The following is a 24,140-nucleotide window of genomic DNA, read 5'->3' as shown; positions in this document are numbered from 1 at the left end:
TGAGGTTCTGGATGTGTGTGTGTGTCTGTGTGTGTGTACATGTATATGTATGTATATATATATATACATATATATATACATACACAGTTTTATTCAGCTTTCATGTTTATTACAACACTACTTACAACAACAACCACCAACCAGAATGCCAATGGAAGAACAGATTACTGAATCATAAAAGCAAGAAAATCCTGCTATTTTTCACCAAAAAAGGCAAAACTGAAGGCATTATATTAGGTTCTAAAAAGTGTATCAGAAAATGTCAAACACCCTATCGTCTCATCCACACATACAGTTGACTTCATAGAAGAAACAAGAGGTGGGGAGAGATGGCTCAGCAGTTAAGAGAATAGGCTGTTTTCCACATGATCTGGGTTCCATTCTCAGTACCCACATCTGACTCATAACCAAAACCATCTGAAACTCTAGTTCCAGAAGATCTAATGCCTTCTTCTGGCCTGCACATACATGCATGCATGCATACATACATACATACATACATACATACATACATACAAATAGTCATACATACAAAATGAAATACTGTTGTATTCATTGAAATACTGCACCCAGATGGCTTAGCTGCCCTCACTCCTCCTGAACAACAGCTAAACTTCCTTGTACTTTGTAATCAACAAGGATGTTTATCTTCTTTCTGACCCTGGTTTCCTGCAGAAGCCTTTCCAGTACACAATGCCCTGATCTTGACCTCTGACTGCTCAGCATGTCTCAGGCCAGCTGCCTAAAGATATAAAAGGCTCTAGTTCAGGGAAGAATAAAGGTCTTCCTCTTCCACGAGCAACTGCCTCCGTGTTTGAATCCCAACACTCTCCTCCAGTTCTGACATCCAAGCTGCACTGGTGCAGCAAAATACTTTTCAAAGAGTAGCAAGCAAAAAATTCATCAGCGGAGACTTGGAAAAGCAACAGTGAGGGGAATCAAAGTCTAATAATGTGGGAATATGCACTAAGAAAACAGAAATAATTTCTCATAATTCATAGTCTAGGGATTTGATTATGAACTAAATAATGCATCGTATATTTCAAAATTACTAGAAGAAGGGAGTTTAAAGGTTCCAAATAAAAGTGTTTTTCTGGCACAAAGATCTCTTGTCCATCAGGAGTCAAGTAATACACAAAAGTCCTGCCATACAACAAACCTCACATAAGAGCTTTATTGGTGAGAGACACCGAATGGCTGCTGCTCTGAATGGGGAGGGAGACAGCAGTGGGCTGAACAGAGAGGATGCACTTTTATAGGGTTTTCTGGAGAATGCATACGAGCTAGTGGAAAAGTATTGCTTGGCTACCAGCTTTATTTGGCCATTCATGTAGCACTTAATCACAGGAGTTAGGATTTCCAAGTCTCAGAACTTGGGGTCAAGAGACCAAGTCAGGGGCAGGGTGTTCTTTCCTTGGCCCTTTTTCCATACACCAAATACATAGAAACAAAAGAAATTGAGGAAATGAAAATATGAATTACCCTGGGTAGGTGATTCATATTAAATGCAAGTATTACCGTATTTCCAAAGTTATACAATTATAACATAAAAATTTGAAGTAAAAAATCATCAAACTACACTTATCTTCCACATAAAAGGAAAGGAAATTTGACAAACATGATCCTATGATATGCACGTTTTCCTATAGAGACATGAACAGAATGTATATTCACCATAGGTAGGGCATCAACAACAGAGCAACGAAATGATTTCACCTGAAGACTAGGTTGGTAAATCAGTGACTTTCCTGAAGCTGCTTACAGTAGTATGGGACGGGTTATTTACAGGAGCACACATGACTCAAAGGCAGCTACATCACTGCAAAGTTCCACCTTTCATGAGAAATGATTTGTAAAAGCTGCATCCCTGGAGGTCCTTGCACTACTTGTAGGCAGCTGCCCATTGGAAACCTCCTACTCTGCAGCCATCTTTGCAGCTTATTCAAACCTGGAGAGGGGCCTTGTGAATCTTGCAACTTTCAGGAACTTCCTGAGTCTTACAAGTTCTATTACTTTCTGGGCCTTGTATGATTTGTTTACTTACAAAGTCTTATGAGTCTTTTACCACCCTCTAGTAGAGGATGTTTCAAATCAAGTGAAATAACTACACAACACCCTGAAAGTGATATAAGAAAAGAACGTGGGTTTAAAAGAAAATGCCAAAGAGAGAGGGGTGGAGAAATAGCCTGAAGTAGGGAAATGTATGGAGCTCAAGAGACAATGGGCTAGTGGGTAGTTTAGCTGGGGCTCGCAGTAAGACTATAAACTTAGCTCCTCTGAGAACTGGAGTAACAGGACGGTAATCCAAGGCCTCGCATGGCTTACACTGAGAGTTGAAAGCTTTAGGGCAGCTTTTCAGAATAAAACCTCAGAGAGATCTGACACTGTAACTCATTTGCCTAGCGTGGGCAAGACCCTAGGTTTAATGCTCACAGAAAGAGAAAGAAGGAGAGGAAAAGAGGGGGATGGAGTGAGGGAAAGGAGGAGGAAAGGAGAGAAGAGGAAATAAAGGGGGGAGAAAAAGAAAAAAGAGAAGAAATTCTGTTTCCAGAGGCCATGACTTAACAGCCCTTATTCACCATGCTCGGATGAAAACACTGATTCCGTGAGCCAAAATAAATTCCTCCCACCTTAAATTTTTCCTGCAGGTATTATGCCACAATAGCAGAAAAACCAACTAACATGCAAGTATAACCACAGGTGTGCATATATGTACATTCCAATGACCTCCTTTTATTCTGCAGAAATGTATACAAAGTTGTTACTAGAACCCCACTTTACTCATTCATATCCTAATCTAGACCTGTGTGGAGTCACTGGGTAACACTGAAAAATTAACACAAACCCTGCTTCCCTTGTACTCTTCTCTCTTTCCATCTTTTTTCAGTCACTGACACTCTGTTGAAATTTAGAAAATGAACTATATTCTACTAGATAATGAGTGCTGAGCTCCCTTATATTTGGGTATACAGTGTATAAAGGAGTTAAATTCATCAAAAGCATCTTGTCACTCAAAAAGTCTTTGGTGCTCTCTTGAACATGTCAAAAACATTCTTCTAATGCATCCCTTCCTCTACAATTACATAAATAGCAAAATGTGATTTTAAACATGTAAATTATGAAGGTGAACACACAAATAATTTTGAAATCCCTTTCAAAACTCAAATAGTACAATGCCAGTGGAGAAGCAATGAAAGTCAGAGGCAGGTGAATAATAAGATCACGTTCAGTTATGGAAATAAATCAAGAAAAAGATCTCCAAAGAATAGGGGTCATGAAAGAACTCATCCCAGAAGCATCTAAAGCAGAAACAGGTATATAACATCCTGAAAAACACCCTTTCCACCTCTGAGTGATTGGGAAGCTTAGAAGTCACTAGAGAGTCAAATGCTTTCCAGGGAATCTACTTTCAGACTCCATTTTTTTCATCTAGATTATTTTCTGCCTAAGCCACAATCCACCTTCCTGTACATCTAGCCATCTGGTACCAGTTTTATGAGAACAGCTACAGACTTAAACTACCATGCCTGGGCATGAGTGCGATCTCATCGACAGTCCGAATGTGATAGAAACACACCTGCTTTTCATGTAGGCTTTATTAATCATATTGTATTTTTGGCTAAAATTCTTCTTCAAGGCTTTAAACTTTAAAGCAAGTCTACCGCCAAGAACCTGACTTGAACCAGGCGTCTCCCTGACCACTGTAGAATCTTAGGTCTGTATTTTGTTTAAGTGTGGATAACAACTGAAGACAAGGACTATGGACCAGTCACATGAACCTGGTGTCATTTCTTTCTTCTACTGTAGTAGAACATTTGGTGTCGTGGCTGGGGTTTATTTTGCCACGATAAACACCAGGACCAAAAGCAAGTTGGGGAAGAAAGGGTTTATGTCATCATATACTTATAGGAACACGGGGCAGGAACTCAAACAGGAACCATGTAGGAAAGTTGCTCACTGGATTGCTCTCCATGGCTTGCTCAGCCTGGTTTTTTATACAACCCAATACCACCTGGTCCAGGAGTAGCACCACCCACAGTGGACAGGGCCCTCTCACATCAATAATTGAGAAAATACCCACAGGCTTACCTACAGGCCAGTCTTACGAAGACATTTTCTCGATTGTTGTTCCCTGTCTTCAGATGTGACTAGGTTTGTGTTAAAGGAAAAAACAACCACCACCACCATTGGGTACCAGATATCATCCTCACTGTTCCCCTGAGCACAAAAAGCTTCTGCTCATGATTATTATTATCATGACTGACATTTGGATGGAAGTGTTTATTTATCTGTGCCTCTCCACCTCTCACTCAGGTATGCTGGACACCCACAGCAAGGCTCCCTGCTGCATAATCTCTGAGTCGTTGTGACCAGGTTCAAAGTTTGTCCTTGTTATGAGTCAGAAACCTAAGAACAATGACTGACATCTACAAAAGACCAAATTTGGGTCTTTGGGAAGAGTAAGCTGCAGCTGGTGTTCCACAATGTAAATCCGATAGTACAGAAATATAGTCCCATCATGTTCAAGGCTGGTCTGGACCAAAAAACATAAAAGGGTTTAGGTAGTTTTTAAATCATCATGAAGGCCCTCAAAAGCCTTAAAGGGATCAAACTAAAAAAAATTTTCAACAACACAGCAATGTAAAAAATAGAAATATTTCCAGAAAGGTTTTATTTTCCAAATCATCAAATGTGCACTTGACAAAGACTGAGCTATTGGCTGGCCACAGAGTGGGGCAGGGATCCATGAGTGACTGTGGAGGCTCTCTAGCTGGAGGGAGAAGTGCACAGCACAGTTAGTGAGCTGTACCAAATGTGGAGCTTCTGTCCTCCATCTGGGGAAGTGTGATTTGATAATCCAGGAAGTCATGAAAGTTGTGGTCCTACAGCATGGTATCAGTAAGGCCATGAGGGATTAAAATGTAGAAGAAATCTTGTGAACAAGAGGCTCATTAACTAGCCAACAGAATAAAAGTCTTGATTAGACAGAAAAATAGTTTTTCGGATGGAGCAGGGCTATAGAAAACATCGACCCTGAAGTAACACAGTATTTGAAATTTTTTGCATTCAAATTCCATTTTTTTAAAAAATATTACATCTCAGGGAAACAAGACAGCCTCTACATCGCACCATTGAAGTAAGACTCAGAACTTCCTGCTGCTCCAAGAATCTGTTCAAGAGCCCATGTAGGTCAATGCTGAAGGCATCAGGGGGTTATTTTTGCTAGATCTTTCATGTCAGGCATTGTTCTAGGGACTGGAACTGTAAACCTGAGCAAGATAAGTCAATTTATTACTCTGGTTTTAATCACAGAGACTAGAAAACTACACTTATTGACAAGAATAAGTGTTGTGCAATGGGTCAAAAAATCATTGATTAATAAATCACTGGTAGTCATTAATAATCAAAGTTATTGATAATCACAATATTGATAAATCCCCATAGAGATTGAAATAGTGATCTTAAAAATGGAAGGAGGAGGGAAAGGGCCACAGGTGAGATCGCAGGTAAGATCTTTCCTGGATGATGTTGACTTCTATGCAGAGGAATCATTAGATGACAGAAATCCCTAGAAGGAAATGGTTTTCTGGTTTTATTCTAACACGACCCCCTGCTATAAGCTTTTCCAACCTTAATCTCGAATTTTGATAGGTTTAGTCCCAGTTGGCATTGTTGACCTGTGCCATAGTTTGTGTAGTGAGGGGCTGTGGGCAGGCCTGCTTTTTGCCTCACCCGGCTCCTGCACGGCTAGCTTAGTCCCAGAAATAACAACACACAAATTGTATTCATTTAAGCACTGCCTGGCCCATTATCTCTAGAGAGTTAGTTACTGACTAACTCTCATATCTTGATATTAACCCATTTCTAATAATCTGCATAGCACCACAAGGTGGTGGCTTACCCGAAAAGATTCAGCATGTCTGACCTGGTGGCTGGCTCCATGGCTTCTGCCTCATTGCCCTTTTCCCAGCATTCTATTCTGTTTACTCCGCCTACCTAATTTTCTGTCCTATCAAAGGGCCAAGGCAGTCTCTTTATTGACCAATGAAAATAACACAATAGACAGATAACCCTCCTCCATCAAGTTTGGGCCAGAATACACCAAAAACATCTAATAATAAACTTAAATAAACAAGTAAAATATCTACGTTCTAATGATCACAAAATATAATTGTGCCTAATCTTTAAAACAAGAAACAACCATCAAAGATAAGCAGCTCTGTGCAAGCACCACCTCTTTAGTATGTTGTACTAGTTACGGTTTTAATTTCTGTGAAGAGACGCCATGGCCATGATAGTCTTATAAAGAAAACATTTAATCAGGGCTCTCTTACAGTTTCAGAGGTTTCATTCATTATCATCATGATAGGGAGTATGGTGGCAGGCAGGAAGGTGTGCTGCTGGAGCTGAGAGTGCTACATCTTACAGGCAACAGAAAGTCAACTGACTCACTGGACTCTAAGCATAAGAAACCTCAAAGCCTGCCCCCACAGGGACATACTTCCTATAATAATGCCATGTCTACACCAACAAAGCCAAACCTTCTGATAGTGTCACATTCCCTATGAGATTATGGGGGCAAGTTATTAAAAGGTATTTGTAAGTTATCTTTTTATTTCTTGAGGAAATATAAATTTTCAAGACTTTTTAGAAATACTCAAATGTTCTACTCAATTTAAAAAAACATATTTAACATCCGTTTGCCAGAAAAGATAGTTATTAAATAAAATATTAATCTGTTATCTCCTCTAGACCAACTTAAAAAGTACAGGCCCATCTCTAGCTTGGCACATAACACAGAAGTAAGAGCGTGTACCATTCTTTCATAAGACCGAAGTCCAGTTCCCACCACTCTGGTCCAGTGGCTCACAACCTCCTGAAACTCCAGTCATAAGGGATCCAACACCCTCCTCTTCTGGGGCTTCTGGGGGGCCTTGCACTCACATCACACAGAAGCACACAGACACACACATGTGGTAGCTTAAATGAGAATGGTCCCCATAGACTCCTATATGTGCATGCTTAGTACTCAGCTGATGAACTGTTTGAAAGGGATGAGGAGGTGTGGCCTTGCTAGAGGAACTGTGTCACTGGGGTTGGACTTTATGTTTCGAAAACTTAAGTCAGGTCTAGTGTCTCTCTGTCTCCCTGCCTCTCCCTGTGGTTCAGGAGGTAAAGCTCTCATCTATTGCTCAGCACCATGCCTGTCTACTTCCCACCATGATGATCATAGACTAACCTACTGGGACTGTAATCAAGCCCCAGTTAAATGCTTTCTTTTGTAAGAGTTACCTTGGTCATGGGGCCTCTTCACAGCAATAGAACAGTAACTAAGACACTACATAATTAAAAATAAAATGCAATCTCTTTAAGCCCAAGCTCAGAGTGATTCACTAATGAATTGTACAAATACATAGCTCTCATCCTGTTCAAAATCAGCTCCAAATGCACCAGCAACATTAATGTAAAGCCTGAAGTGCAAAAATTGTTAGAAGAAAAAGTAGGGAAAACATTTCAAGATAGAGGCATAGAAACAGATTTCTGAATAGAACTCTACTTGCTCAGGAAGTAACACCAACCATTGAAAATGGATCTCACGGAATTAAAAAAAAAATTCTCCATGGTAGAGAAAATGAAGGAGTGAGGAACAACCTAAATAGCAGAAGACGATACCTGCTATTTGCATGACAGAATATTAATATCTAGAGAATGAAAAAAACAGAAAACTAAATAGCAAGAAATCAAACCACTCAGTTAATAAATGAACAAATGGTATGAGTCAATAGTTCCTAAAGATGATGAGCAAATAGTCAGTCAACATATGGGGAAAATGTTCAACTGCACTATCCACCACAGAAATGCAAACTAAGACTATACTGGGACTCCATCTCACCACAGCCAATAAGAAAACAAACAACAACCAATGTGGGGCTATAAATGAATCCATTTACTATGGAAATCAATATGACATCCTCAAAAACTGAAAACAGCACAGAAGAGGGAGCATCAGAAACCTTATAAGAGCCAAAGGAGAGGGACATCTGCTGTGAGATTGTAACTTTTATATATGATAGAGAAACTACACCTGGACGATGTCAACGGTATGGTTGCCTAAACAAGACCTGAAGAATGACACTACCAATTGACAGGCCAATGTGAATGGGAGAACTCTCACAAGGCCCTACCCCTCCATGAAGGGCTACAGGATGAAACTGGGAGAGGCTGAAAGTGAGAAAACCTGTGTTCTCCAGGGACAAGTCTCTTGATAGGTTATCTAATCCCAAGTTACCATCTCTAAACATATATGCATATGAGGAATACTAATTGAACTCATCAGACTATATTTATGAATTTATATGTAGATATATATGTTTATAGTGTGTATGTAAAATTACAATAATTAAGAATAAAAGACCAAGAATTCATGAAGGAGTGGGAGGAATATGGATAGAGCTGGAGAGAAGAGTGAGAGGAAAATTAAGTAAATTCAGTGCTCATATGAAATTGTGAGGAAAAAAATAAAACTGGACCCATTGAAAACAAACTAAAGATACATCTATCATATGACCCAACTAGAACCATGGCTGTAACACGAGGAACAACCATCTGAGCCTTGGATCCACTGGCACCTAGAAGATTAATCACCAGAATCACGGACAGCCCCAACCACGCCAATTAGAGGAAAAGATGAGTAGACAAGGTAAGAACACACACAACACCACAAAGAAAAACACGACACCAGTAAAATCTAGAGACCCTATAACAGCAAGACTTGAACAACCAAATATAGATGAAGCAGAAGACATTGGCTTAAAAAATAACTTCAGGAGAATTCTTGAGACTCTTAAAGAGAAAATGAGAAATTCCCTCAAAGAAATGGAGAAAAAGACAAATAAAAAATTGGAAGACATCAGCAATCCCTTAAAGAAAACCAAGAAAAAGCAATCAAACATATGAAAGAAACTATTCAAGACTTGAAAACTGAAATAGAGATAATAAAGAAAACACAAGCCAAGGGGATTATAGAAACAGAAATAATGAAAAAACTACCAGGAACCACAAAAGCAAACATAAACAGCAGAATACAAGAGATGGAAGAGAGAATCTCAAGCGTTGAAGATACAGTAGAGGAAATAGACTCATCAGTCAAAGAAAGCATTAAATATAACAAAAGCTTAACACGAAATATCCAGGAAATATGAGACACCATGAAAAGACCAAACCTAAGAATAATAGGTATAGAAGAAGAAGAAGTTCAACTCAAAAGCACAGAAAATATATTTAACAAAATCATAGAAGAAAACTTTTCCAGCCTAAAGAAAGATATCCTTATAAAGATACAAGAAGCTTACAGAACACCAAATAGACTGGTTACAAAAAAAAAGTACTTTCACCACATAATAATCAAAACACTAAACACACAGAGTAAAGAAAGAATATTAAGAGCTTCAAAGAAAAAAGGCTAAGTAACATATAAAGATAGACCTATCAGAATTACACCTGACTTCTCATTGAAGACAATGAAAGCCAGAAGGTTATAGTCAAGCATTATGCAGACATTAAGAGACCACGTATGCCAGCCCAGACTACTATATCCAGCAAAACTTTCGATCACCATAGAAGGACAAAACAATATATTCCATGACAAAACCAGATTTAACCAATACCTAACCACAAACCCAGCCCTATATAAAGCACTAGAAGAAAAACTCTGACCCAAGGTAGTTGGCTATACCAACAAAAACACAGACAATTGATGATCACACAGCAGCAAATCCCAAAGAAGTGAAAAACACACAAATTAACATCACCAACAATGAAAACTAAATTAACAGGAGATAGCAACCACTGGTCATTAATGTAAATGAACTCAACTCACCTATAAAAAGACACAGGCTAACAGATTGGATACAAAAACAGAATCCATCCTTCCATCCTTCTTCTGCATACAAGAAGCACATCTCAACCTCAAAGACAGACACCGCCTCAGAGGAAAAAAATTTCCAATTAAATGGACCTAAGAAACAAGCTGGTATAGCTAACCTAATATCTAACAAAATAGACTTCAAACTAAAATCAATCAAAAGAGACAAAGAAAGACATTTCATATTAGTCAGAGGAAAAATTCTTCAAGAGGAAATCTCAATACTGAACATCTATGCCCCAAATACCAAAACAGTCTGCAGATTCAATGCAATGTCCATCAAAATCCCGGCAAAATTCTTCATAGACCTTGAAAGAATGGAAAAACAAAAAACCCAAGATAGCCAAAACAATCCTGCACAATAAAAGACTTTCTGGAGGCATCATAATCCCTGATTTCAAACTCTACTACAGAGCTACAGTAAAGAAAACAGCTTGGTATTGGCATAAAAACAGACAGGAGGACCAATGGAACCAAATTGAAGACCCAGATATTAATCCACACACTTTTGAACACTTGATTTTTGACAAAGAAGCAAAAAATATCAAATAAAGAAAGAAAGCATATTTAACAAATGGTGCTGGCATAACTGGATATCAACATGTAGAAGAATAAAAATAGACCCATATCTATCACCATGCACAAAACTCAAGTCCAAATGGATCAAAGACCTCAACATAAAGCCAGATACACTGAACTTTATAGAAGAAAATGTGGGAAGTACACTTGAACGCATTGGCACAGGGAACCACTTCCTAAATATAATCCCAGCAGCACAGACACTAAGAAAAACAATTAATAAATTGGACCTCCTGAAACTGAAAAGCTTCTGTAAAGCAAAGGTCATGGTCAACAAGACAAACAGTAACCTACAGAATGGGAAAAGATCTTCACCAACCCCACATCAGACACAGGTCTGATCTCCAAAATATACAAAGAACTCAAGAAATTGGACACCAAAAGATCACATAATCCAATTTTAAAAATGGAGTACAGACCTAAACAGAGAACTCTCAACAGAGGAATCTAAAATGGCTGAAAGACACTTAAGAAAATGTTCAACATCCTTAGTCATCAGAGAAATGCAAATCAAAACAACCCTGAGATTCCATCTTCCACCTGTAAGAATGGTCAAGATCAAAAACACTGATGACAACTTGTGGGTTGTAGGGTAAAGGGAACATTTCTGCATCGCCGGTGGGAATGCAAACCGGTACAGCCCCTTTGGATATCAGTTTGGTGATTTCCCAGAAAGTTAGGAAACAACCTTCCTCAAGACCCAGTAATACCACTTTTGGGTATATATCCAAAGAATTCTCAATTGTGCCAAAAAGGATATGTGCTCAATTATGTTCATAGCAGCATTGTTTGTCATAGCCAGAACCTGGAAACAACCTAAACACCCCTCAACCAAAGAATGGCTAAGGAAAATGTGGTACATTTAGACAATGGAGTACTACACAGCAGAAAAAATAACGACATCTTAAAATTTGCAAGCAAATGGATGGAGTTAGAAAATATTATTTTGAGTGAGGTAACCCAGACCCAGAAAGACAAATATCATATGTACTCACTCATAAGTGGTTTGTAAACATAAAGCAAAGAAAACCAGCCTACAAATCACAATCCCAGAGTACCTAGACAACAATGAAGACTCTAAGATAGTTATACATGGATCTAATCTACATGGAAGTAGAAAAAGACAAGATCTCCTGAGTCAATCGGGAGCATGGGGAGCTTGGGAGAGGGTTGAAGTGGAGGGGAGAGGCAGGTTGGGGAGCAGAGAAAAATGTAGAGCTCAATAAAAATCAATAAAATAACAAAGAAATTTAGGAGTTAAACAATTTAAAAAAAAAGCAAACTGAGCAAATATGAGTAGCAAGCCCATAAGCAACATTACTCTATGGTCCCTGCTTCAGTTCCTGCCTCCAGGTTCCTACCATGAATTCTCTGGATGATGGACAAAACTATATAATCAAAGAAACCCTTTCATCCCCAACTTGTTTTTTGTCCTGACCTTTATCACACAAATAGAAAGCAAACCAGGATATTAATAGAGAACATAAAGGGATACGAGCAATCAGGAAACAGAAAGTGGAACTAACTGGATAAAGAAAGTGAACCAGCTAGGGGTGAGTGGGGATTGAAAATGGGCAAAGGGAACTGGAGAGATGGCTCAGAGGTTGAGAGCACTGGCTGCTTTTCCAGACGTACTGAGTTGAATTCCCAGCAACCACGTGGTGGCTGACTACCATCTGTAATGAGATCTAGTGCCCTCTTCTGTCATGCAGGTATACATGCAAGCAGAACACTGTGGGCTTAATAAATCAATTTTTTTTAAAAAAAAGAAGAAAATGGGCAATGGGGAAGGATAAAAAAAAGGAAAGGGTTGACGGAGGAGGGAGAGGCAGGGAGGGTAGCAGAGAATAATGTAGAGCTCAATAAAAATCAGTGAAATATTAATCATACCAAAAAATAAAAGCAAATTATAATGTATAGGTATTTGAAGGTCTAATGATGAAACCTATTCGTTTATATTCTAATCTTAAAATTTAATAAATATGAGTAAAATTCAAAAGCAAAAGAAGAGAGGGAGGAAGTGAATGCTTCCTAATCCACATAAAGGAAAGGAAAGAAATATCAGATAGACTAATGGACAACTATCGGGGCATCGTACAAAAACTCCAGAGAAGGAAGATCAACTTCAGTTTGCTGAAAATGTCAGGCTTCAAGTGTGACATAGAATTTGTCTGTCTGCCAAAGGGCTAGTAGGGGTCAAAGTAGGGACTAGAAGGAATCCCAGGCTGTAGAGTCACATGACCAAGTTAGAAGCTGTCCTGAGAACACACCATAGGTCACTTAGGTTTCACAGAGCTGGGTGAATAGAGTACTGAGAGCTGCAAGGCAGATCTTGGAGAGCCAGTCAAGTTCATTGTAATTGCCACAGTGGGACCTTAGGTCTCCAAGGTCAGAGTCACTTAAAAGCCATTGCTTTTAAAGAGTCTGAAGAACTGGGGATACAACTCAGTGCTAAAGTATTTACTTTAACATGCAGACAACCCTAAGTTAAAAGCCCAGGAAGGTATCAGAATTCCTCAGGGCAGAATTGATGTGTGCAGCTTTATTTTCAGGAGTAGGTTTGATAACACACGTTGCTTCTTGGTCTCAGAGTATCAGGGTGAAGGGCATACTCTCATCCTAGGTTAGGAGGAGCCTCGGTACTGTCCCACTGCACATGCAGTCATGACTTCTCAGGGAGAGGAGCTGTGACCTGAGCCCTGCCCACTACAGAATCACAGAAGGGAGTGTCTCTCAGATATCACACGGTACTGCCAGTCTCTAGTGGACCTCAACTCTCCTTCGAAGCCAGTAGAAGAGAGAAAGATAAAGGCAAGAGTTTTGTCCTTGAACTTCAGGTAAGTGGGGACTGGGTGAGACGCTCACACTCACACTTTAAAAAGAAATACTGTGCTAAGCAATCAGCACTAGACTCTGCTGTGTTAGGCTATTAGTTTGGGAACAAAGAGCAGTTAAAGTAATGGAAAAATATTTTATCCCTCATCAACTCTTACATTCTCTGCCACCTAACCACTCTGCTCTGTTATACATCAGGTCTAGAAAACTCTTACCTGAATCTCATGCTCTACAATTGCTTAAAATTAGTGAAGTAAGTTTCAAAACATAAACAGTAAGGCTCTTCTATATGCTGTAACTTGCAGGCATCGCTGAAGGCCAAAGAATAGAAGTGTAGTCAGAGCTGCAGAAACAAACCTAGAGTGTCTTGGAGGGGTACACACAGGAGTATCCATCATAGATGGAGACCGTGTTCCCTGTGCCGGTCATGAAAAATAACAATCTCCTAAATTCACTCTTGAAAGCTCGACTAAACTGGCTACAAACCATCTGTGGTTTGTGGTTGTATACTGAATATTTAGGGTAGAGAATTCTTGGGTGTTGGATTGAGAACCTTGTAGGTCTCCTAAAAAGCCTGTGGAATGAAAGCGGGTAGTGTGCAGTGTCCATCGTGGAAGGGATGGGAGCCAACCAGAGTGTAAGGGGTCTGTACAGCTGAGCGGGTGGAGGATCGACAGGATTATCGTTTGGTGCCTAGTTGGTTTTGATAGTGACATTAACGTTCTAACACCAATAGTTTAGTCACATGTAATGGCCTAATGAAGCAAAGTTAAAGCAGATTCAATACACACTCAAAGAAACCAACCAGGGATGAGTTAGAAGGATCTTGAATGTGGTTCCATTATAATCTGGCAAGATCATCAAAGCGGTGGCCTGAGCTGAAGGATTTAGTTCTGCACACTGTTAGAAATAAATGTAACATCCTTGTTAGCCAGAATGTTTACTATTTATAAAGATCGTTCATAGACATAGAGACACATACAGAGAGATGGATACAGATGAAAGCTGATCTTTATAATAAATAAAAACAAACATGGAAATCTCAAAAGGCTGTGCACCAAGGACATTAGAAGGAGGTCAACATTTAGCATACTGTAACATTTGAAAAGTAAAAATCGGGGCAGGAGGAGAGGTCACAAACCAGCTAACAGAGCCTTCACCTAAAAAGAAATATTTTTACAAATTCTGAAGGTCACTCAGAATGAATGTGAAGATTCTCTTTCCAGGTAGTCTAGTTTTAGAACCTTCATTTCTTTTTCAGGTTTTTTTTGGGTAATCACAATATTTCTTCCTGTAAATCGGACCCCCGATCTGAGTATTAGCTTCAGGAAAACAAAATAAGATCCTCACCTCTAACCTAGGACAGGTGTCTGAGCACAGATACCAGTTTGCATTGGTCTTTATGGATTCTCTTTTCCAATCTGAATCCTCATTAGAATGTTTGCAGATGACTGATCAATTCTGTTGATCCTCATTAGGATATTTACAGACAGCTGATCAATTCTGTTGATCTCATTAGGATGTTTACAGATGGCTGATCGATTCTGTTGTCCTCTGGATCTATGTATGCAGTCAGCGTTGTAATCCAAGTATAGAGCCAGGAACTTTTTATTCTGTATTCTTTTTGACATATGCAGACTCTTGGTGTCTCTCTATTTTTCATAATTTTCTAAATTTGCCAGTGCATGATGGTGGCTGGAAATAAAAGTGTGTCACTAGGAGCCAGGGTGCCACCCCGGGCTCATTTCATGCTTCCACTGAGATAAAAAGTTTCACTAATAGGGCCAGGCTTGGTGGCACATACCTTTAATCCCAGCATTGGAAATCAGAAGCAGGCAGAGTTTGAGACAAGCTTGGTCCACACGGCGTGTTCCAGGACAGTCAGGGGACACACAATGAAACAGTTTCACCAACAAGAAAGATGTTGAACTAGTCGGACAGTTGTTTACCTTCACCTGGGGACTACAGAACCACGTGAATGGATACACACACCATAAATACTTTCCTCTGTGACTGGAAGTGGACCGTTTGGAAGGAGTTGACCTATATCCACTCTAGTGATCCCACACATAGAGATTTCAACCACATGCACTGGGCTCCCTCAAGGACTCCATGTTGATCAATTTCAGAAGCAGTGTAGTGGGGGTCAAAGCTCACCTGGGTTCTGAGACAAAGGAATAGAAATAATGCAGGGGACATACCAGAGGCCTAGTTATGATCCGTGAAAACAGAGAGATACAATTGTTCTTCAGTGATGAAAATATTTCCCAGGGAGATTTTCATTTCATGATTACCAAATATGGGCAAGGGTCAGGCCCTAGTACTGAGCAGAAGGAAGAGTGAAGAAAATAATCTATGCTATCAGGCAATAATTAGAAAATGTGCTAGTCAGAGAAACTGGTTCCTAAGTAGCAGAGCCAAGGGCAGTGAAAGAACTGCAAGGTGAGCGGTGTCAAACACAGGGAATCTCTGGTCTCTGGGTTCCAGGAAAGCATTGAGGGTGAGGTTCCGCATACCAGACAGAGAAAGAAAACACCTTGACCTTGAGGTTGCAGACTTTGGGTCTGTATCTTTCACACCGTATTCCTGAATAAAAGACTAGTTCCCCTGGGAGCAGGACAATGTCTTTGTCCCACTAAGCAAGACTGAATAGATTTCAAGGCTGCCTGCCTCACTGAGGACCTGCCCAGCAGTGCCACAGGATGATGTTGCAGGTTCATTGAGTTCATCCTTCAGTGCTCTTCCGGGTCAGATGTGGTGCTAGACAGACAGTGAAGCTAGTTCTGCACAAGACAAGGCATCCACCATTTCCACTCGAAGTTAGTCATGGAACTGTGTTTTGCTAGAAACGGATGCATGGAGCATGCTGGAGCGGAGGAATAGGAAGATTCCCATAAAGAAGAAAATAGGGGCTAGAGACACAGAAGAAAGTCTATGGGTGAAGAAAGAAGGCAAGGGACTCCTTAAACAAATGTACTGGGAATCTAGTAGAGTCATTGTACCTAGGGTTACAATCTGTTAGAGTCATTGTATCTAGGTTACAAACTGTTATATTGTAACAGTTGTTTTTCACTGTGTCGAGGGTAACAGTTGAATGTATTAGCATTTGTTTAAGGTACCTAGACCTTGAAGAAATCATAGTAGAAAACAGTGATTGTTTTCTATGACTTATGGAGTTGTTTTTCTGAAGGGGTTTTCTATGTGTTTCATGGCTTTGGTCTCAAGACTATCAGGTCACATTTGTAGGTCTGGAATCATTGGGCACTGTGAACAGGACACAGTAAAGACTAAGATTGTAGGCTCTAATAAGTTCCTTCAGATAACATATAGTGTAGATCAAAGGGGCTTTGGTATGAGGAACTTGTACCCCAAGCAATCTTCGCGTACAATCAATAAATATTGATTCTTCTGAATGGTGATTTGAGATTCAGTGCACAGAAGCTTCCTGCTTCCAGAGAACCTAAAATCACATTCTGGAGTGACTCTTCTCCTTTACCTGCCTGTGCAGCACAGAACTCCTGACAAACTCCTGAAGTGAACGATTTTCAGGTCTCCTTGTAAACTGGAGAGACCAGTCCTCTGCTAGGAGTGTTGCCCTGTTTAACCTTGAGATTAGCTATCTATATTCACTTGGGAAGGCATTGCTGACATTTGCTGAGGCTCAGGTCATTACATCTTTATGTCTGTGTCTTCTAGTGTTTTAGTAAATGGCTCTCAGGGTTGCGGGTTTCTTCCCCTCTTCACTCTACACTAGTCCAACTGATATTTTAAATCAAAGCTCAGTTTTCTCTGATTCCTATCTTCTATTACCTATTTTGATGACTATTGGAATTTAGTTTTATTAAGGTCAAATTATTGTGGATTATGATTCTAGCATACATATGCCTCATAATTAGAAGTATAATCTTTTCTACAGTAAATATAGCATTTTTATTATGTTATTTCAAAAATTATTAATAAAACTATAGAGCATGGATGGCTAAATTATTGTGCCACCAACTGAGGTATATTGTAGATTTGTTCACTATTCCAAGACTATTCCTATATTCCTGAGATATTCATATGTACCATGTATTTTATTACAATATGAACTGCATCCATTCATTCATTTAACAACATTGGTTGTTTTTATTTGGTATATTTTTCTTGTTCTTGTTGTTACATTAAGGGGAACAGAGTCTCACTACGTTGCACAGGCTGATCACAGTCTCATGATCTTCCTGTCTCTACCTTCAGAGTGCTAGGATTACAGAGCTGTGCCATTATACAGGGCTGTGTCAAAAACCTTTAACCCTGAGCAAAAACTTATCAAGCTCTGGGTGTGGAAGTGGATACCTTTAATAACACCATAGGGGAGGCAGAGGCAGGTGGAGCTCTGTGAGTTTGAAGCCAGCCTGGCCTATACAGAGAGTTCAAGGCCAACAAGGACTACATAATGAAACCCTGTCACACACAAAAAAAGAAAAGAAACGAAAAAAGAAAGAGAGAAAGAAGTAAGAGAGAGGGGGGGAGGGAAGGAGGGAGGGAGGGAGGGAGGAAGGAAGGAAGGAAGGAAGGAAGGAAGGAAGGAAGGAAGGAAAGGAAAGAAAAAAGAAACAAAGTAAGAAAGTTTTATCAATTACTTACTTATTTGTTTTGCACCTAAGTACCTAAAACAGAAGCAAATTATCAGAACAGGTGACAGGTGAGTGACAACTGAACTGGTCTGTGAGGATCTCCCTGTGAGCGTAGAAGATCTGGCACTCTCCTGTGAGAGGGCATTGAAAGGGAAGCTCTGATAAACTGGGATATATAGAGATATATAGATGCAGATATAGACATAATTATCTTATAGTTGACAGTCTTACTGTTTTTTCATGAGGGAAGAATCAAAACATATTTTTGAAATCATTGATTCAGTTCTGAGTGTCTGTAATCACCTTCCAGTTCAGTAAAGTTAGCCCAAAGCAGTGTGAGTCAGAGTGAAGCACAGATAGAAATCTCTTCACCCACGGTTGCTTAGTTGGGTAGGTGAGTGGTTTGGGCATACTTTTTTACTGTTTGAGACAGGGCCTCCGTCCTAGTTAGGTTCAGCTGTCAAATTGGCACAGCCCAGATTCACTTGACGGAGTCTCAATTGGGGGAGTTCCCAGATCAGATTGGCTTGTGGCTGTGTTTTTAAGAGATTGTGTTGATTAATACTTGATGAGGGAGGACACAGCCCACTGTGGGCAGCACCACGCCCAGGCAGAGGGCCCTTGGCTATGTAAGAAAGATGGCTGAGCAGAGGGAGTAGGATAATAAGCAGCATTTCTCTGAGGTTTTTGCTCGCATCTTAGTTCCTGCCCTAACTTGGCTTAACAATGAACAGTAAGCTGAGAAATGACCTAAACCCTTCCCTCCCTGAGCTGTTTTGGTCCAAGTTTTATCGCAGCTGCAGAAGGCAAACCAAGAGTCTTAAATAGCTCTGGGCGGCCTTGGATTCACCACGCAGCTGAAGAAAACCTTGAGATCCTGGTTCTCCAGCCTCTACCTCCCAAGCACTCAGGACAGTCAGAGGAACTACTTTTTCTGTCTATCTGACTTTTATTATTTATCAGTGATTATTTTCAGCTCTCGGTTTTTTCTTGTTGCTTGGTATACGAACTTTTTGATTTTGCTAGTTTTTAAAATACCATTTTAAGATATTGCCTTTGAATTAACGATAAACATTTACAATTAACCCTCTTCTTTCACACAGCCATATTCTACTTCAGGGGTAATATAAGTGTCTTATACTATGAAATTATCCCTTCCACAATTATTGTTTGTCAAGCGAGAGTTACAGAATACATACTTGTTATGATAATTTCAAAATATTGTCTGATATAACAAGAGACCAGACCAAGTTCATACAAGTCTGGTTCATTCTCTGCCTCAAACTACTGAGTCTTTTCAGAGACTAAGAAAAATTAGAAAATAGAACACCAATTTTTTTTTTACTTTTATTTATTCTGTGTCCTTCACATCACGCATCTTAATCCCATTCATTTTCCCATCCCTTCACATCCACCCTCTGCCCCACAAGCCCCCCAAAAAATAAGAGAAAAAAGGGGGAAAGGGAAAATATTTTAAAATCTCATCATGAAAGCTGCAGTATAACATAGTGAGCCATGCAGCAAACCCCTTTGTCCATAAATCTTTATTTGCAAGTCTTTATTAGCGTCTGCTTCAAGGCTTCTGGTTTCTATTGCATCATCAATGCTGGGCCCTCATTGAGACTCTTCTTGGTTAACCTGTTGTTGTCCTGAGAATACCAAACCTTACCGCTGCACCTTCCACATTAGATTGTGGATATAGGTCCCACATTACTGCTTGTAGTTCCTAATATTATGATGACGAGGATGGTACTACATCATCTCCACGTTCAGAGAAAAGAACATCATTTCCAGAGTATTCAGTGGGCTGTGTAAAGTCACAGAACAAGCAGGCCGCAGGAATGGGGTTTGAGGAACAGCCACAACTGTGTTAATCCAGTTATCTGCGAGCTGGAGAACTAAGAAAGACTTGGTAGCCTACATAAAGCTGCACAGGATCAAGGCTGGCAACAGCCCAGCTCAGAGAGAAGAGCTCACAGCACTACCCCGAGCTGAAGAAGGAGCAGTACCAACTGATGATTACTCCAGAGGGAGACGCAGAGTTCTCTGAGACTTATGCCAGGTCACAGTGGTGCATGACTTTACCCCCAGCACTTGGGAGGCAGAAGAAAGCAAATCTCTTGAGTTTGAGGTCAGCCTGGTCTACACAGTGAGACCCAGAACACTCAAGGGTACACAGAGAAACCTTGTCTTGGATAAAAAAAAGAGGGGAGAGGAAGTATAACCTCTAGATCAGCCATGCTCTAGGAGTTAATCTCATACCCATGTACGTACGGGCATCACAAATTCAACACAGTGGGTTATTGTTTTTTTAAAGAGAGAGGATATGAAGTTAGGAAAAGGTAAAGGAAGTGGCGACTCTTATGGGGAGGCATGGATAAATAGGATCAAAATGTTTTGTATGCAAGTATGAAATTCCCAAACAATTAATAAGCATGTTTATACAGGAAGGAAAATCCAAAAAAGATTAAAGGAATATTAACATCAATAAAACCTATGTCTTTGAGGCATCAAAGGAATAGTAATTATGTACTCTGTAGGAAGAACTGAGTTGTGTTCTATTTGCGCAGGTGGGAGACCATGGAAAAACTGAACACCAGTTCAGAAGAGGGCTTCCTGCTGCTGGGCTTCTCAGACTGGCCTCACCTAGAGCCTGTCTTTTTGGCCTTCATCTCTGTCTTCTACTCTCTGACTCTCTTCGGCAACACCGTGATCATCATTCTGTCACGACTGGACGTTCGCCTACACACACCCATGTACTACTTTCTCTGCCACCTCTCCTTCCTGGACCTCTGCTACACTGCCAGCACTGTGCCCCAGCTGCTGGTCAACCTCTCTGGACTCGACAGGACCATCAGCTTCGCAAGGTGTGTGGCCCAGCTCTTCATAATGCTCTCACTGGGAGGAATTGAATGTGTGCTTTTGGTGACAATGGCTATAGACCGCTATGCCGCCGTGTGTCGCCCACTCCACTACACAACCATTATGCATCCCCTTCTCTGCAGGGCGTTGGTTATATTCTCCTGGGTGGGAGGACTCGTGAACTCTCTGATCCAGACAAGCCTCGTGATGGCCATGCCTCTCTGTGGACACCAGTTGAACCACTTCTTCTGCGAGCTGCCTGTTCTCCTGAAGTTGGCCTGTGAGGACACGGGAGGAACAGAAGCCAATCTGTTTGTGGCTCGGGTCATTATCTTAGTCTGTCCTTTAGTGCTAATTCTGGGATCCTATGCCCACATTGCCAGGGCAGTGCTGAACATCAAGTCAATGGCTGGTCGCAGGAAGGCTTTTGGGACATGTGCATCTCATCTCATTGTGGTTACCCTGTTTTATGGCTCAGCCATCTCTACCTACCTCCAACCTGCCCACAGGTATTCTGAGGGTGAGGGAAAGTTTGTTGCTCTTTTTTATACTGTAGTCACCCCCATGCTCAACCCTCTGATTTACACCCTCAGGAACAAAGATGTGAAGGGGGCTCTGTGGAGGGTACTGGGGAGAGGAACAGACTCCAGGTAGAAGAGGAAACAAGAACCAGTAAAATATCTAACTTTAGACCAGTGCAAAGGATCTGAAGTTTACTATCAGAAAACATTATTCCTAAGTGTCATCCTATAATACATCATTTTAATTGGAATTTCTCACTTTTTTGCTAATGACATTACTTGTTTATTTTATATTACTATGGAAATGATAATAAAGAAATTCAAACAACTTCCTGAATGGTATATCCCAGCTAAGAATCAGTCTATATGGCCAAGACACTGCCTTCATTAAGCTATCCCAACTCATCAGAGTTTCAGGTTTCATTTTCTAGAGTAACCTAGCAGAGTAACCACAAGACTTTGCCTTGAGACTCGAAGCTGGGTGGTGAAGCCTAACACTGGGGTGATCCTAAAGACTTCCACACCCAGGTTAGGGTCCATACAAAGAGTGCTAGAATCAAGCCAAGAGGAGACCTGTCGCCCTAATACCACATTTCCTTTCTGGGCGTTGTCACCTGCAGCTGGTTACAGTGAACTTGGGCCATGGGTCTACCTCACAGCATACAGCCCATGCCAATGTGTACACTGGTCTTATCTAGACCTGTAGTGGTCTCAGTGGGCCAGATTCACAAAGTGGGCAGCCTCTGTGGTGTTTGTGGCCGTAGGTGTCGCATAGAGCCAGAGCCTTATCTATGGTTAGCCCCCCTAGTGCCAGGGGAATGTCTTGCTTCTCAGCACAGACCACTGACTATAAATGAGGTGATTCCTATCATCCAGAGAGGCCTGTAGTATGAAAATAACCTTCTTGGGACTCACTCACTCACACTTGATGAACAACACAGCAGCTGAAGTTTGCAGATCTCTCTAGGCTTGTATCCATTTCTGATACAGTGGCACACACCAGGCGTGTGCATATGGCTAACCTGGCCTTAGCCTGCCATCTAGTGCTGAAAATGCAAAAGTAACTAAAGACCGAGAGAAAATTCAAAAAAGCCTGCTTCAATATCTGAAAGGACAAGCATAAACCCAGATTACAAAGGCTGGAATAAACACCTAGCATTTCCATTCATGAATGGTGTTGCCCTGCAATATACACAAAGAGCTTTTGCATAAAAACTTTATGAAAAAAAAAAAACGACTTTACCTGACAAAATGAGGAGTGGTTCGGGCAAATGGTTGGATAGAAATGTTGAAACAGGTGTATAAAGGAATGAATCAACAAATACAAGCAATACAGAAATAAAGCAGGACCCTAAAAACAACAACAATAAAACAAAATAAAATGGAAGAGCCAGAAACAAATTCAAAAGTCAAACAGAAGGACTGGGGATGAGTTCGGTGGCAAAGAATTTGCCAACTATGAGCAAAGCCCTGGATTTGAGACCTAAAACCTCAATAAAATAGAAAATCAAGCAGAAATCATTGAGTAGAAAAGCAAACTAAAGAAAACTGACTCCCCTTTCCCCAGCTCTCAATTGTTAATAACCTCCTGGCTAAGGGTGGGAGCTCCTGAGGCCTCCCTCTATACTGGACTGTTGACTGGCTTAGTCATGTGCCGATCTTATGCTGGCAATTTTTTTAATCGACATGAAAACCTATTGTTTTATCTTTTAAAGATACCACACAACAATGATCCCAAACTGCCTCTGATAAAATCAGCTGCAGCTGCCACCTAAAATACACACACAGCTGTTTCCCCTTTATTGCATGTCATCTTCACGGATTGGAGGCAGGAGCTTGTAAGATCTAAAAAGACTCAAGAGAAATATAAATCTCCCTTGTCTGTGGCCTAACAACAAGTCTGGCTTTTATAGATCCTACCCATTTTTACTCATCAAAATTTTCAGAAAAGAAATGCAATGGCGGGTTTCAAAGACACCTATGGTGGCTACAGCATGAGGTATTTGAAGAGCAGATTTCTATTCTTTTGTCCTTTTGAGACTCTATAGAGGACTAAAATCATTTTTACAAAATGACTGTGTTTCTCCAAGTTTTCAGGTATGTTCTAAACATCTTTACTGATGTTCCTTGAAATTACAGAAGTCAATATTCAGACGCCAAAATTACCAAAGTGTCAAGGCTCCGTTATTCATAACTACTGCGGGGACATGCCAAATGTCCATCAATCAGTGAGTGAATAGAGGAGATAAGGTCTATCCATGAACAAGAACCTTGTCAGCCACGTGAAAGAACGGCGTGCTGAAATAGGCCACCATGGCAATTCCCCAGAACTGTGCAGAGAGACAGTAGCTTGGATGCAAAAGGCCACACACACTGTGGAGTGCCAGAAACACAGTTACATCAATCGTTGCCTGGAAGAGAGAGTCAGGACAGTGACTGCAAGAGAGCATGAAATGAAATGAGGTGACAAAATCTTCTAAAACGATAAATAGACAAATTTGTGAGCATACTGAAACATTAAAATGTAGATCCTAAACATGTGTCTTCTGTAAGTGAATTATATCTCAAGAAAGCTATTAAAATCAGTGTCTAATGGATATATTGCAAACAAAGCCTAACACTGTATAAAGGTCAAACAATTTTCCCACACCCTTCCTACATACAAAACCAATACACAGTATAACAATAACTGCATATTTTACACTTTTTAATTAATGAGATTTACTCTTTGATGATTTTATACTAGTGATGATTTCTGATTATTCTCAAATCCACACTCTCTCTTATCTCCCTCCCTCTACG

The 24,140-nt window shown here is 40.4% G+C and overlaps 1 protein-coding gene across 1 annotated transcript; it reads left to right on the top strand.

Annotated features, from left to right (window-relative positions):
- Positions 1 to 20,532: 20,532 nt before the first annotated feature.
- LOC148120988 (olfactory receptor 2Y1-like) lies at positions 20,533 to 21,471 on the top strand. The gene has a single exon (XM_087909609.1). It carries the CDS (start codon positions 20,536 to 20,538, stop codon positions 21,469 to 21,471), a length of 936 nt encoding a protein of 311 aa, XP_087765735.1. The 5' UTR covers positions 20,533 to 20,535.
- The last annotated feature ends 2,669 nt before the right edge of the window (positions 21,472 to 24,140 follow it).

Source organism: Myodes glareolus, chromosome 9 (genome assembly GCF_982192425.1).
Source record: "Myodes glareolus chromosome 9, mMyoGla1.1, whole genome shotgun sequence".
In the NCBI taxonomy this organism is placed as follows: domain Eukaryota; kingdom Metazoa; phylum Chordata; class Mammalia; order Rodentia; family Cricetidae; genus Myodes; species Myodes glareolus.
This window is presented reverse-complemented; position numbering and strand designations above follow the sequence as displayed.